Source organism: Mus musculus, chromosome 4 (genome assembly GCF_000001635.26).
Source record: "Mus musculus strain C57BL/6J chromosome 4, GRCm38.p6 C57BL/6J".
NCBI classification, from domain to species: domain Eukaryota; kingdom Metazoa; phylum Chordata; class Mammalia; order Rodentia; family Muridae; genus Mus; species Mus musculus.
The window spans coordinates 153,481,950-153,496,695 of record NC_000070.6 but is presented as its reverse complement, the minus strand read 5'-3'; the positions used below and the strand labels follow the sequence as shown (position 1 = coordinate 153,496,695).

The following is a 14,746-nucleotide window of genomic DNA, read 5'->3' as shown; positions in this document are numbered from 1 at the left end:
AACCGGGGCTTGCGGGTAAAAATAATCCCCGTGGTATTTGCATGGTGGAACACAGGTGTGAGGCTTCATCACCACCCTGGATTCAGGGCCCCTGAGAGGCCGGCGTCTTCGACAGAGAGCTCAGCCTGCTGTTCGTTCTGGGACCATGGCGAGTCACTTCACCCAAGAGTTCCACCAGTCACAACTCACAAATTTTTTGACTGTGTTCCTAAACACACCACAGGTAAACAGAGGCAGGTCTCCACCCATGTCCAGAAGGCAGACCACTCGGAAGAGCTAATGTCCGAGACACTGCGTACGCAAAGTCGTTAACATGTAAAACAATTTTCCCATCTGCCATGCAAATTGAGGAGAATCTTAGGATTCAGGAGCATATAAAATAAATATATGTTTTTTATACATTAATATACATAAAATATGAACCACTCGAATATATTTACATATTAAACATTTAGTGGACATAAATAGAAATATATAAATGTGTAATAGTTTTAAACATTTTAAAAGACTTTTTCAATTTTGTGTGCATGAGTGTTTGCCTGTATGTATGCATTAGCCACCTGTGTATAATGTCTTAAAAGGCCTCAAGAGGGCGCTGGATCCCCAGGAACTGGAGTTGGAGATGTTTCTAAGTCACTGTGTGGATGCTGGGAACTGAACCTGGGTCAACCCCAAGAGGGTGGGTGCTTTTAAAACCACTAAACCATTTTTTAATCATTTATTCATTTTGACCGATGTTTCGGTTTTTAATACAATAACGAATCCACTGGAATTTTTCTGGAGGTTTTTTTCCCCTCCCCTAACGGGCTCTTAACATTATTTCTTTCTTCAGAAAACTGCTGTGTTCTTCTGAAAAGTTGCAATACCCCCATCTTTTGGTTAATAAATTTGAAATGGCCAACACCTTCCAGGGACTCCTCTCTGTTAGACCGTGACATTTTTAATTGAGACAATTTTCTCTCCACGGGCGCTCAGGTACCTGGTAAGCTCAAAGTATATTCTGCTCAATGCTGGATTTCTTTTCCTTGTGCTAAAGTGTGTAGCTCTTTCAGCCGGCCGTGCTGCGCTGGCTTCTTGCTTCCACTCAGACAGCTTCAGGTGGATGCGAAGACTCACGAACTCCTTCACGGGAGGCAGCTCTCCGAGTGGCTGTCAGCGTGGAGTTGCATCTCTGTGTTCTCTTGATGTTTCTCAGAGTTTAGACATGGCAGACTTGTAGATCCTTTAATGTTCCCTTCTGGTTGTGGAGTAATTAAAAGCGGGGGTTTCGTTGCAGGGTGCTTCCTGTGAAGTGCGATTGTATAATCCCACAATTAAGCCTTACATGTGTGAGGACTCTCATCATTGAACGTGCCTTGTCCCTTCCTGGCTTGGATCAAGACAGATTGACGTCTTCTGGTGGCAGGCTTTGAGTTTAATAACTATGTTTTTCTGTGAGCCTTAAAAGCTGTTCCCTGTCGTTGGCGTTCCATTCATCGGGCTCATTGAGCTATTTGATGCCACTCAAATTGGGACGCTTTGTTTACAAGCAGGTTCGAGGCAGTCCAGGGCTCCCAGCCTGACTCACACAGCAGCTCCTTAGCAGCTCCCACCCGGCATCCCGTTCTCTGAGCGGGAGGTCCACCATGTTGGGTGAAAGCTTTGCAGGGATCTGATGCCAGGTTTGTTAGGAAACATCAGCGGTTGCTAATGACTTCATACCCAGAGCTATGACTTGTTTCTTGAATTGCTGCAACTGAAGCACAGCTTTGAACGGCAAGGGCCTCAAGGCCCCTTCTTACTTACTATTTGCTGCTGACGTTTCTTCTAAAAAGTGTGTCATCGGGGTGCGCATGATGTGACAGTTTTATCCTAATGTGGGACCTGGTGACTTTTCAATGTCCTTTGAAAGAGGCTTGAGGTTTCCCTTGAACCAAATCAAACACTCTGAGCTGTAGTGTTGGTTCAAGAGCGGAGCTGAAGCATGCGGGGCCAGCCTTGAAATCTCATGTTCTTGCGTGACCCAAGTGAGCAGCCACCCTTGGGTGGCTCCTCTGGGCCATGTGTGACTTCCAGGTTGGGTTTTCAGCTTATGATGTCAGACCCCACCCTGTTCTCCGTCCAGGCTAGAGGAGGGGGGAAGGAGGAAAAAGGAAGGGAAGAGAGGGGCATCAAGCCCAGTGGGCCCTCACCAGTGGGAGCCGAGCTGACCTCCGGTGAGCCTCTCAATTGCACACAGGCCCCTCCTGCTCAACTCTCCACACAGGACATTTTTGTTCTCTCAATCCTTGGGCTACACATGCAGTTGCAACCACACTCAGCCACAGCTGACTTCCCAAGTTCCCTGTGTTTGAAAAAAAGCTCGAAACCACAAGCTACAATGTCTTCTGGAGACTACCTTAACCACAGTGTGGCTCGGAACCTTCCCCAGATGGAAGCGAAAGGCTTCAAGACGGTTGATCCGGGGTTGCAGTTACTGGATGCTGGGTTTCCACAGCAGGGCCTTCTCAACTGAACTGTCAAGGCCGAGAGACTCTGAGCTCCACACAGGACTGCTTGCAGCTCTGAACCCAAATGCAAATCCAGGATCCTCAGATTTCCTCGGGTTTGGCCGTTCACTAGAAGGATCCCTAGTGGGGCCTGGGATCCCAAGCTACAGGTGATTATGGGAAAGGACACAGAGGAAGGAAGGCAGGAAGGATAAACTGCAGCAGTAGGAGGGTTCCACCCTCTGCTTTCCTCGCCCACACTCTGAGGGTCAGGATGCCTCATGCTACAAGCTTGGTACAGACCATTCCTAGCCAGGCAACCATACCGGCCTCAGCTAAATTCAGGATCCATTCGGGGAAAGTGACAGATGGCTAGGAGATTGGTGGCTGATGGATGAATGAATGATGGGTAGGTGGTTGGATGGATGGACAGATGGAAGGATGGACGGATGGATGGATGGAAATATGGGCTGGATGGTGGGTAGGTGAATGGATGGATGGACAGACACATGGATATATGGATAGATGGACAGATGGAAGGATGGACGGATGGATGGATGGAAATGTGGGCTGGATGGTGGGTAGGTGAATGAATGGATGGATGGATGGATGGATGGATGGACAGACACATGGATATATGGATGGATAGACAGATGGATGGAAGGATAGACTGAACACCAACAGCTGATTTTAGCCTATTGTTGGCTTGTAGTTTCAGTCTCTCTGGCACAGTCAAGCCATCAAAAAATGCACATATTGTCTTCTTTTTCTCCCTTGGGCTGACAAAGCTCTCCCCTATGGTTCTAGGGTAAGGTCCAACTTCTTGAGTAAGGGCCAGAGTACTCCACTGAGTCTAGGTCAGGTGAGGGAGAGAGAGAGAGAGAGAGAGAATATGTTGGCTCACAGATTTGCAGGTTCAAATCATTATCCAGCTTCATCATCTTGGGCCCATGCCAAGACAGACAGCACACCACAGTGGGGCAAATGGCAGCACATGGTCAGGGGCCCGCAGTTCCTCTCAATCCCCCTAATGACCTAAGACGTTTTATTAAGACAAACAGCTCAAAGGTTCCACCACCTCTCAATAGCATATAGGCTAGGACCAGAGCTCTAAGTCACGAGTCATTTACTCAAGTCACTCACCCCTAAGACTAGAAGAGCTAAGGCTTTCAGCCCAGATGGAAGATCTGTGTGGCACCTGATGTGGGTCTTAGTGGCCTCACCAGGCTGAACTGATGTGGTGGCATGAACACAGAGAATTCATGTCCCCGATGTGCACATGAGAGGGAACCGTGCCGTAGACCCCCAAGGTCTTGCTTCCTGATGTGTCAGGACATGGGGACCTGGTTTTGACTGCTGCTGCTCTCTCCCTTGACAGTCTTATCTTGAAGTCAGTCTTTTCCTGTTAACCATGTTGGCAGGAAGAGCTGGAAAGCTCACTTTCAAAGAATGCTTCTTGGGGCTCAAGTGTGTTGCTGTCCCATTATATAGCGGCTGCTCTGCTTTGAAATCCAGATGAAAGGGCCAGTGCTAGGTGACCAGCCCCGTGGGAGTAATGGCCCAGTAATCAGGATCACTCAGCAATGGCTCCATTCTGAAGCTAGGGAGGGCTAATTAGCGTGTGCTGGCTGCACACTCACACACGGGAATACCATCTGACTGGCAGCAGACAACGCCAGGCCAGAACTAGGGCCGGAGGAACAGATAGATTCTGACTGTGGCTGCGTCTTTTCTTCCTGTCCAGGGATGTCTGCAGGTCTGGCGAGATCTGCGGCATTGATCAGGGGTAAACAAGGATATAAATGCTGAGGTCTAAGACTTGGTATCCCAGGCCTGTTCACATGACCATGAGCACTGCTGGACCTACTAACGTTTGCTCCTCTTTAAACACATGGTCCCTTCCCTAGGAACAGAATAGCAAAAGCCACTGAGATATCTTTGTAGTCCCCTATGCCAATTCTCTTGGAGCCTCATGTTCTGCTGGTCCTCCCCAGTCCAGCCCAAGGTAGACCCTGTATACAACCCTGGTCTTCCTTATACTCTTATGGGACGAGTCGCTACTCACAGGGACACTGCAGAGGCACCTCTACTTTCCTGTGCTGTTAGACTGCTTACGTGCATCTAGAGACTCAGAACTCCACAGTGGTCCCAGAGATGCCTTTTGTTCTTGTGGGTAGAAAGGGCTGGGGGTTGTACTGTGTGGGTTTCCAGCCCCCAAGAACTCAGGAGAACCTGTCGCGCGACATGGGCTGGATGGCAGAGGAGAAAGTTGGGAATAACCCAGGGGGAGATTTTAGGGAACACTCAGCTGTTTCTACCTAAAAAGGCTGTGGGCTAAAGATTCTGATCAGTATTAGGGCCTGTGAGGATGGCATGGTGCACTCGGCTTGCTAAAGTGCAGCAGCTCCTGGGACCAGCCACAAGAGAGCCTTGTACCAAGAGGCACACGTCAGCAGAAGGTCAGGTGCTGTCTACAGAATTGCTACTTCTCTGCCACAGGCTCATGCCAATGATGGCAGTTATCTGAGTGTCCCACACGACAAGAGGGGCCCCCGGGACAATGTTGCTTGGCCCTTCATGTCTGTGGATTCCACAAGCCTGTATTCAAGCCATCCATGGGCTGAAAATATCTGCAAAATAATTGTGTATGTAAAACCTGTGGATATTCGTTGTTATTCCCTAAATGATTTGGGGTGATATTGGTCTGAATTGCAGCAGGGGTTGTAAGTCACTAAAGGAAAAAGACACAGGAGAGGTCACGCTCTAGGTACAAGCTAGCATCACACCATTTTATATGAGGAGCTTGGGCACCCGTGGGTCCTGAAGGGCTCCTGGACTGGTTACCCGCTGGCACTGAAGGACACCATATTCACCCTCCTTCTCTGGTTCCCAGAGCACTCAGGATGGCGTTCAGCAGGGCCATGCAGCTGGTTGTAAGAGCTGTGTCCTCCCCGAGGGTCAGGCTTTAAGCTGGTTGGAGATCACACCTGGGAATTTACTGGATAGGCCTTGACCTTGTTTGTTTCATCTTAAACAACAATAATAACAGGACAGCACAGGATACTTCTTGTGTGCCTCCCTCCTGTTTGGCACCAGCATCCCCGCTGATCCGCCCCTCCCAACTCTGCTGCCTGTCAGAGGGCAATGGCAGGCGGAAATGCCCTCCTGAAGTTCCTCCTCCTCTGAGTGTGCCCTGATTGTTCCTGGTGCTTTATATAGCTCGGAATAAAGAGGCTCTGCAAGTTCATTGGGGAAGCTTCGGCCTGATTCAGCTTTGAAACACCTGCTCGGTGCTCACGGCTCCCCGTGGCCTTCTCCACAACTCCAGCCAGCCCCGTAACAAAGCAACCTCCTGCGCCTTGGGCATCCACCTGCCGCTCTGTCACAGTCCCCCAGAGGCCTAGCATTTGATCTCTTTGCTCGATGAAATTTCTAGACATTTGTGAACAAAGGAAGAATGAATTTGGGGAGCTCTCCACCCCTATTTGAGGTGGACCAAAGCCAGAGTTGTGACTGGGGTGTCTGGGGAAATGGTCTAGATCACACAGGAAGCGGTTCATACAGGAAATGGATGACGTAGGTGAACTGTTCTTGGGCTGGGCCCGGCGGCACATGCCTGTCATCTTACTGTCTCAGTCACTTAGGAGGCTCACACAGCAGGGTTACAAGTTTAAAGCCATATTGGACAAATTACTGAGTCTGTCTCAAAATATAAAAGACAGTGATAGAACACTTACCAAGCATGTGTAAGGGCCCAGGTTCAATCCCAGAAGTTGTCGTGTGTGTGTGTGTGTGTGTGTGTGTGTTCATGTGCATGTATGTGTGTGTATGTGTGTGTGCATGTGTGGGTGCCCTTATGTGTGTGTGCATAACACACCACTCTCTCTATGCTTCCAATACCACATTGTCCCCTTTAATTATTTATTATTGTCAGAGATTGCTCAGTGGTTAGAGCACCGGCCGCTTTCCCAGGGGGCAGGGGTTCCATCACCAGCACCCATGGCAGCTCACAACCATCTGTATGTGTGACTCTAATCCCAGGGAAACTGATGGCCACCATTAGACTCCTTTCTTACCAGGCACACGAGTTGAGGGCATCCTGCCCTCCATCCACACACACACAACAGTTAAGATGAATAAATGAGTACAGAGAGTGGATAACATTCCCGCCAGGAGGGTTTGGACCCTTGAGGGATGAAGTCTGTGTTCACACCTTAACCCTTGCAAGGATCTGCTGGCCGGCTCTAGCAGGTTTGTATCCTGTGAGGCCAAAGGCCACAGGAGGCAGAATCCACCGTAGCGTGAACTCAGGAAACCCTTGCTCCCCATGTCCTTTGGGGACTCTGGAGTTCACGTGTGCCCAGATGACTTCTCCTTCAGCTCTGGTGTTCAGCGGGGGCCTGCAGCTCCTACTGTCACTCCGAGGTGACAGCTCATGGTGACAATATGCTTGCACTCCAGGGAGGACCTACTGGTACTACCAGCCATGACATCATGGAACTTCTACTTACGTTGCTTCAGCCTGAATTTCATACAAGGCAGGCCAGGCAGGCGTCGGGAAGACTTGAAAATAGAAACTTTCAGCTGGGCATATTTATCTATCTCCACCTGCCCACTACTGCCATAGTTTGTTACTAAGGAAGAGGAGAATTTCCCCGGGTGATCAGCTGGCAGCCTGTCCTATTATTATTCAAGTTCCACAGCCACAGCCACAGCCACAGCCACAGCCATGCAATCTGCACGGGAGCCCAGCACCATGGGTGAAACATGGGCCTGTGTTTCTACAGGCAGTGCAAGGCAGAAGAATACAACGCAGTGCTCCCTTGGGCATGTGTCGTCAGCCTGGGTCAGCAGGTAGAGCCGATTAGACCAGGGCCAGCCTCCTCCCGTCCTCCACATGGTAATTTCATACTCTAGCCATGCTCAGCACTGGAGTGCAGCCTCCAGGCTCTGCCCCGTGCGTCCCAATACTGCTGCTAATTATGGCAGCTCCCTGGCCAGCTGTGTGGAGCTGTCAGCCTGGGAACAAGCCAGTGAGCACCTGATTCTGTGGCCCTGGTCTCCATCATGAACCCGACAGTAAATGTTTAAACAGTCAGGGTGGCCATTCCCTGGACTGCTGGGGAAGTTGAGATGCTAGGCATATAAAACCTCTCAGGAGGACAGACTGACAGACTGAAGTGAACGTTAGGCCAACTGGGACACACTTCCTGGGTCCTTCGTAGGGCTGCCCACAAGTGACAGATTGCCATCCCTTCAAGCATGTTCCGGAAACAGCCCCTCATCAGAGAACAGCAACTCGGAAAAGGCCATGCTCAAGAAAGTTGTTTTTATGCTGAATTACCCTCTAGATTGGCAGAGAACAGCCCAGATGCCACTTGAGGCACTGCGTGGGAGGATAGACTCGGGCAATTACTGGTCAAGAAAGAGGCTACAGAAGGGTCAGCTGCTCTTGGATGTGATGAGAAAGGCCCTTGGCATGGCCTGATCATTAACCAAAGGGAAAAAGTTAATAATGGTGGTGGTGGTGGTGATGGTGGTGATGGTGGAGGTGATGATGATGATGGTTATAGCAGAGATGGTGGTGGCGTCCATGGTTTACAGCAATGGAGATGGTGGCTATGATGTTAAATGGAAGTGTTGGTGATAATGATGGTGATAAACGATAATGGTGATGATATTGATCCCGATGAGCCCACTGATGGCAGTGACTATGGTAATGGCGGTTGTGATGATGTAATGATGATGTTACTGATGCTCATGTGGTGTTGGTGACCATGATCATCAGGTCATGGTGGTGGTGCTGATGATGCTGAGGGTGGACTTAAAGACGACGATGAGATGACGGTGAAGATGTTGACTTATTTTGACTGATCAGTGTTCTCTTCCAGCTAGAGGCACAATCCTCAAAGATGCATCCTCTGGCCATGTAGGAATCAGATGTGAACCTCTCTCACCACAGGTTAGCGTCTGAACCTGTGTGACGGTGGGATAGCCGGGCGCTAGTGCCAGGGATGGATGCTGAGGACAAACCGAATGGTTCTGGTGGCCACAACTGGAAGGGGAAAAGCTGAGCACATCGACTGAAGCTGTGTTGCTCCTCACATCCTGCCAGGCTTGGGAATGGGCAGATGCCATTCTCTCCCTGACATGCTCCTCCCCCCCCCCCCCGCTGGCGTCATCACTGTCATGTGATCTGCCTCAGCCAATGAGATGTGAACAAAAGAGCTCTTACTCCTTCCCAGACAGCATTGTGGGCTCTGCAGGTGCTCAATGACAATCAGGTCCTAGCCTAGGTCTTAAATGATGAACACCACATAGAGCAAGGCTGTGTTGACCATTGACACCCACGGCTGTGAGCAGGAACTCAAGCCTGGCTGAGTCCTGCACTCTGGGGTTCTCCTTCTCCTCTTCCTCCTCCTCCTTCTCCTCCTCCTCCTCCTCCTCCATCATCATCTATATCAGTCTGAGATGACCGATGTGGTTTATGAACTGACTCAAGGGAGACATGGGTAGAGCAAACTCAAAGCTGGAGTCTCCTGCTGCTGCCTCTAGCCTGCAGTCGGGAGCCTTGGAGCCTTGCAGCTGCAGCCTGATCTGATCCTCAACCTGTGGCCTGCTTCTTGATGGTCTTGTCTCCATACTTCAGGCTGCATAAACCTGTGGAGTTCGTGTTCTGCTTCCCAGTTAGTGGGGATGCCAAGATGAGAAGCTGGACCCTGTGATGTCTCTTGCCAAGCCTTCTATGCTCTGATCGAGTACAGTCAGGTGTCTTGTTCCTCATGCCCTTGGCTACTGTCCCTTGCCAGCTTAGTGGCCTGGATAAAGCCTGTCTTGAGACCCCAGTGAAGGCCTGCATGCCTTCCAGGTCTCTCTCTAAGGCTCAGAACATTCTGGAAAATTGGGGAGGAAGAGGACTTTCCTTTTATTTCTATCCCCCCCCCCATGGTCTCTCTGTCCTAATTATTTGTGGTGTTACCCCACCCCACCCCTGCTGGCCTGCTGTAGTCTCTTGCTTCCTGTCCATTCCCTCCTGTTTTACACAGATGCCATGGGCACCTGGAAGCTTGGTAGAGTAGACAGAATTGCTCACAGGGCAGAAGACTGAGGAACTCGTGGCAGTGGAGAAAAATAAATCTTCCCCAAGGGGCTGCCCCAGCTCTCCAGACGTGGGTCCCAGCCTGCATCTGCCCATCCTAGGAATCTCTCTCATCTCCCCAGTTTCAGGCTCCTGCCCCTCCCAGCCTTGTGGTGCCAGGGAAATACTCTCCAACTGTGCCACTTTGCAAACAGATGGGTCCTCTTTTCTGTCATTGTTTCCCGTCTAAATAGAGAAGACAAAGCTGCTGCCCAGAGCTCTACAATGAGGGCCATATCCTGCTGGGACAGCACACACAGCCCTCTCTCCTCCTGTGGCAGGACTCAGAGCACTGGGGCACTATCTTCTGCTCAGCACAAGTCAAGGGAGCCCCCTTCCCCATTTCTGCACGGCACACTGTCAGACAGGGTAGTAGAGGCTCTACACTTCCTTTGTTGGCCCAGAGCTGCAAGATGCTGGTCCTGTGAGACATTTTGCTGGTGGGAGTGTCTGTCATCTTAGATCCCACCTCTGACAGGCTAGACCAACTCCTGCCTGAGCTCAGCAGCAAGCAGCCTCAATTGGAGACAGCTCGGGTGACAGGAAACATTCCAAAAGCCCCCAATACTGAAACTCTCTGAGAAGGTCTGAGAAAGCAAGGTGACTTTTGGGGGAGCCAGTACAAGGCTGGGGAGCGGGGGGGGGGGGGGTGAAGACACCTGTGTGAACACTTTACGGAAACTTATAATGATTTTAATCAGCATTTTTTCCTTCCATTTAAAACCCCAAACTTAGCTACTTAATCAAATGTCATGCTTAAGACACATTTACCTCCTCGGGAGAAAAATGAACAATGGCAGCTCAATTTGGCTTTGGATGGGTTTTAAAAATAGTCAAGTCTGGGAAGGCCATTAGGTAAATGGCCTCAGAGAGCTTCAAGGAGGACCTCCCGCGGGCCTGCGGCTCCTTTGTTGAGAAACTGGAAGAGAGAGGGCTGAGCAGAGCAGCCTGTGGTGGTACTTGGCGGCTCCAGGCCAGGATGTCTGCCAGGCAGAGGAGGAGCTGCCAGAAGCTACAAGAAGACCTGCCCTTTGCACAGAGAGTCCCAGTAAGGGGTCCTGTCTGTGCATACAGAGGCTGTCAGGTGTATGCATGTGTGTGGGAGCATGCAAATGTATGTTTGCTCATCTGCATATGCCTCTGTGTGTGCAACTGTGGGCACATGTGTATGTATGTGCATCTGTGTGTCCTCAAGTGTTTGCTTTCATGTATGGACGTGTGTGTGTGTGTGTGTGTGTGTGTATGTCTCGGCGTATTAGGTGGAGTGGCACATACCCTCCTCGACTACTCCCAGCTAGCTCCGAAGGAGAGAAAAATAAATCAGATAGCTGCGTGATATCCTTGAGTTCTAGGGAACAGGTCACACACAGCGAGATGAAAGTTTTATTGTTTTTCCATCTGTAAAATAATGTTTTTTTTTTTTAATCAAGAGATAAAGAAAAACAAAGAAGTAACACAGAAGGGCTTGCCTTGGGGAGGCTTGGACATGAATTACCCTTGGGGAAGTAGAGTTGTGTGCTGAGGTCCCAGCTTCTCAGAGGTTCAACTTCTAACACGTCCTGATGGGGGCCAAGAGTCTCCTCCCCTGCCTAATGGAGAGGCCCTATGTATGTTACTGTTGTTTTATTTTCCTAGAGACTACTGTCTTTTCTTGTTCCCATCCTTGCATGCAGAAAATGTTACTATCCACTGTCTTCTTGGACAAGCCCCTTCCCGTCAGAATAGTATCCATCAGGCCAAGAAACACGAGCAAGAGAATTTGATCTTGGCTTAGTTAACTCTCACCGGAAGTTGAACATTTTTCTCGAGTCATAACTGTGGGTGGCGGGCTGATGGCTAGGTGGTACCTGTGACATCAAACAGAAGCCAGAGGCATTTTGTAGGCAAATGAAGTTGCAAAAGTCCCAGGGTGCATCTGGCTGTCAGTTATAACCAGGATATGTCAGTTACTTATCTAATGTATCAACAAGAACATACAGTTTTAAAAATTATTTTTATTTTATGTGCATTGGTGTTTGGCCTGTATGTGTCTGTGTGAGGGTGTCAGATCCCATGTGGATGCTGAGAATTGAACCCCGGTCATCTGGAAGAACAGGCAGTGCTCTGAACCTCTGAGCCAACTCACCAGCCCCCAAGAGCATACATTATTAAGTCATACATTGACTTCATTAATCTTTTTCTGGGCGTTTGCTGGGGATTGAACCTGGGGCCTTATCCAGGCTAAACACAGGCTCTTCCTCCAGCTGTATCCCAATCCTGTTAGAGTTATCTTTGAGAATACATTTCAGTAACATCTCAGACTGAACGGGATTTGCCACCTTCCCAAAGGGCAGTGGGTCTCCTAAGCCTGTGAAAAGGTCTGTAGAAGAAAGCAGGTCAGAACCCCCACCTCCAGTCACCTGGCTGCCCAGGCTAAGTCTCCCTAAGGACTCTACAGGCTGCTGGAAGGCCCTCTTTTTGCAGCACCCCAGCTTTTCCCGCTAGGTGGCAGCAGTGCAGGCATCTCCTTCCTGGTTGGCAACTGGGTCCAGCTTGCTCCGTCCGCTAGGACTTCCCTGCCTCCTTACTTTGTAAGATCATCTCCCTCCAACCCCCAGGACCAGGGCTCTGCGGGAAGAGGACCCAGAAGTGACCAGGCATTCAAAGCGCTGAGTCACCTGGGTGTCTCTCTGGACGACAGACTGGCACACAGCTAGTCGCAGCTGCACGTGCGCTGGGCCAACTCATTTAGTCCTAATTAAAACCTCCTGAGGGAAAGCACCGGAAACGGGTCTTGTAAGATGAGAAAGCCAAGAGTCGGAGAGGTTGCGTAATAGACATAGGACCCCAAGACAGTAGCACCCCATACCTAACTTCAGTCTCTTGCAACCATGCTACCTTGCTCCCAGATACTTTCTTTAGGGCCTGAGAGGGAAAACAGAACCATGTTGTCCTGTCCAGCCTGGGTGGGGAGAATCTCTGGCTGCCAAAAACCTTGGACTGGAGGCTCAGGGAAAAGGACCTGCCTGGGTGCACAGTGAATCCCAGGAAGACTGGCTCCTCCCCCCCCCCCAGCAACCCTCCCAGGGAGGCCTCACCCTCTCTCTCCTGAGGGGGGCAACTGCTGGGCTGAAGTCACTTGCTTGCAGCACCCTGGCAAGTCCCCAGTTGCCTCTCTTTACCTTCCCGGCTCTGACTCTAAAGTCCAAGCAGGAAGACCGCAGACTGAAGCTCATTTCTAAGGCCCCTGGCTTTGCATTTCTTCCCCACTATGTGTGGAGCTGAGAGCTGGCTTTTGTTCCTACAGTTCCTCAGGGACTAGGCAGCTAAGGCCTCCGTGGGATCCTCTGCCTTTATGTCACTCCTTTCAGTGAAAGGGGACCACAGAAAGCCTGTCTTTCACTAACCGGACATGCAGACACAACTAACCAGGTAGGCACCAGGGAGTGCTGGGTGGGAGAGTGGGCAAGATGTCTGGGAGTGCCAGGTTCAGAACTCCCTGGCTCTGCGAAGACAGCAGATGCCATAAAACCAAGAAGGAGGGGGAACTGCGCTGGAGACTGAATAACCGGGCAGAAGCATGCTCCAACCAAAGGCTGAAACTTCATCTGCCTGGAGAGAGGCCAGGCCCAGGCAGTGGGGAGACTCCCCAGGAGGACCCTCCCCAGCCTCTCGCATCGCCTGCGCCGTGCAGCTCCGCAGGAGGAAACTTTTCGCACAGCCTCAGCTCCCCAGTCCCATGAGAACCTCCTCTCCCCAAATCAGCCCTCTGCGTTCAATGGGCGTACTTAGAACAGGGTCCGAACCTCTTAACTGCTTCGCATGCCATCTGGTTACCGTGGCAACACCATCCGGCGGCGCCGGGCGGTCCAATCGGAGCCTGCGGCCTCTTTCGAGCCTTTCCCAAGGTGGAGACCCGGACGCGGCCAGGGATGGGGAAGGGGTGGGCCCGGTTCTTCTCTCTGGCGCCGCCCAGGCCACTCAGAGCCCAGGTCGCCAGTCCAGCTCCAGCGAGGTGGGCTGGCAAGCTAAGCCGACCGGCCGGGTTGGGGGCTCCGACTCCAGGTTGAGGGGCGGGGAAGGAGGGTGACGTGAGCCGGGCCCGGCGGGCGGAGTTGGGACCCGTTCGCGGAGGCGGGGGCAAGCGCTTCTGGAGGCAGACGCGCAGAGGGAGGCGGCCGAGCGGCGCGGGCGGCTCTGCGGAGGGCGCGGTGGGCGCGGGCGGCGGGGCCCGGGATCCCCGCGCGCCTCCTCCGCGCGGCGGCGCCGCCGCGCGTCCCCACGCCCCGCGCTCCACGCTTCTTCGCCCCGCGCCTCCCCTGCCCGCCTTCTGGCAGTCTCCGGGCCGCGGCTGTCTGCAGAGCGAGCGCTTAGACGGAGCTCTCCAGCAACTTGATCGGTGTCAGAACCTGGGACAGAGGCCCCTCGACCCGGCGGCGCGTGGAGGCGACCCGCGTGGGCCAGAGGGGCGATCTTCTCAACCCCCGGGCAACACCGATCACAGCCTCGCAGCTCCGGCTGCAGGCTAGATCCTCGCACGGCTTGCGGAGCCGCCCGCTTCGCTACTCGTCGCCCCGGAGGACGAAGCCCCGCTCCTCGGACCCTCGCGGCCGGCGACAGACCCGGAGTGCGCCCGCCTCGCTGCCGCCCGCGCCGTGTGGCCTGCGGTGGGGGCCCCGCGCCCCGAGAGCCGGCGGGAGGATGTGCGTCCCCGCGGGCCGGCCCGCCTGAGCCATGCGCCCCCTCGGCGGCGGCGCGCCGGCCGGCATGGAGCCCCGCGCGGCCGCGCTCTGACTCGCTGTGCGCCCCGCGGCCGGCGGGCGGCGGGCGGCGGGTGGCGGCGGCGGCCCGAAGCCGAAGAGCGGCGCCACGGGACCGGAGCGAGCGGGCGCGGGCGCCGCGCAGATGGCTGGGGCAAGCAAGGTCTGAGGCTGGGTTCCCTGAAACGTGACCATGTGGATCCAACAGCTTTTAGGACTCAGGTGAGCGACCCGGCTGGAGGCAGGGTGCATGGGGGGGTGGTGCGTGGGCGCTAGGCTGGGCTGCTGCTCACTGTTGCAAACCGAGGCACGGCTTCTCGCCTCCCCGAGGCGGCCCGCGTGGTGCACCCGAAGCCACGGAGCGCGGCCGCCTGCTGGTCCCTGAGGCCGGACAGAGAGAG

The 14,746-nt window shown here is 52.8% G+C and overlaps 1 protein-coding gene across 2 annotated transcripts in view; it reads left to right on the top strand.

The window, feature by feature from the left end:
• The first annotated feature begins 12,900 nt into the window (after positions 1-12,900).
• Positions 12,901-14,746, top strand: part of Ajap1 (adherens junction associated protein 1) — a 110,575-nt gene continuing 108,729 nt past the window's right edge. The window contains exon 1 of one of the 2 annotated variants that reach the window (XM_006538824.4): positions 12,901-13,017. In XM_006538824.4, coding sequence (XP_006538887.1) covers positions 12,998-13,017 — 20 coding nt within the window. In that variant the 5' untranslated portion in view covers positions 12,901-12,997. Of the gene's footprint in view, positions 13,018-13,865; positions 14,568-14,746 lie in introns of those variants that run through there. The other variant, NM_001099299.1, reaches the window with a different exon arrangement.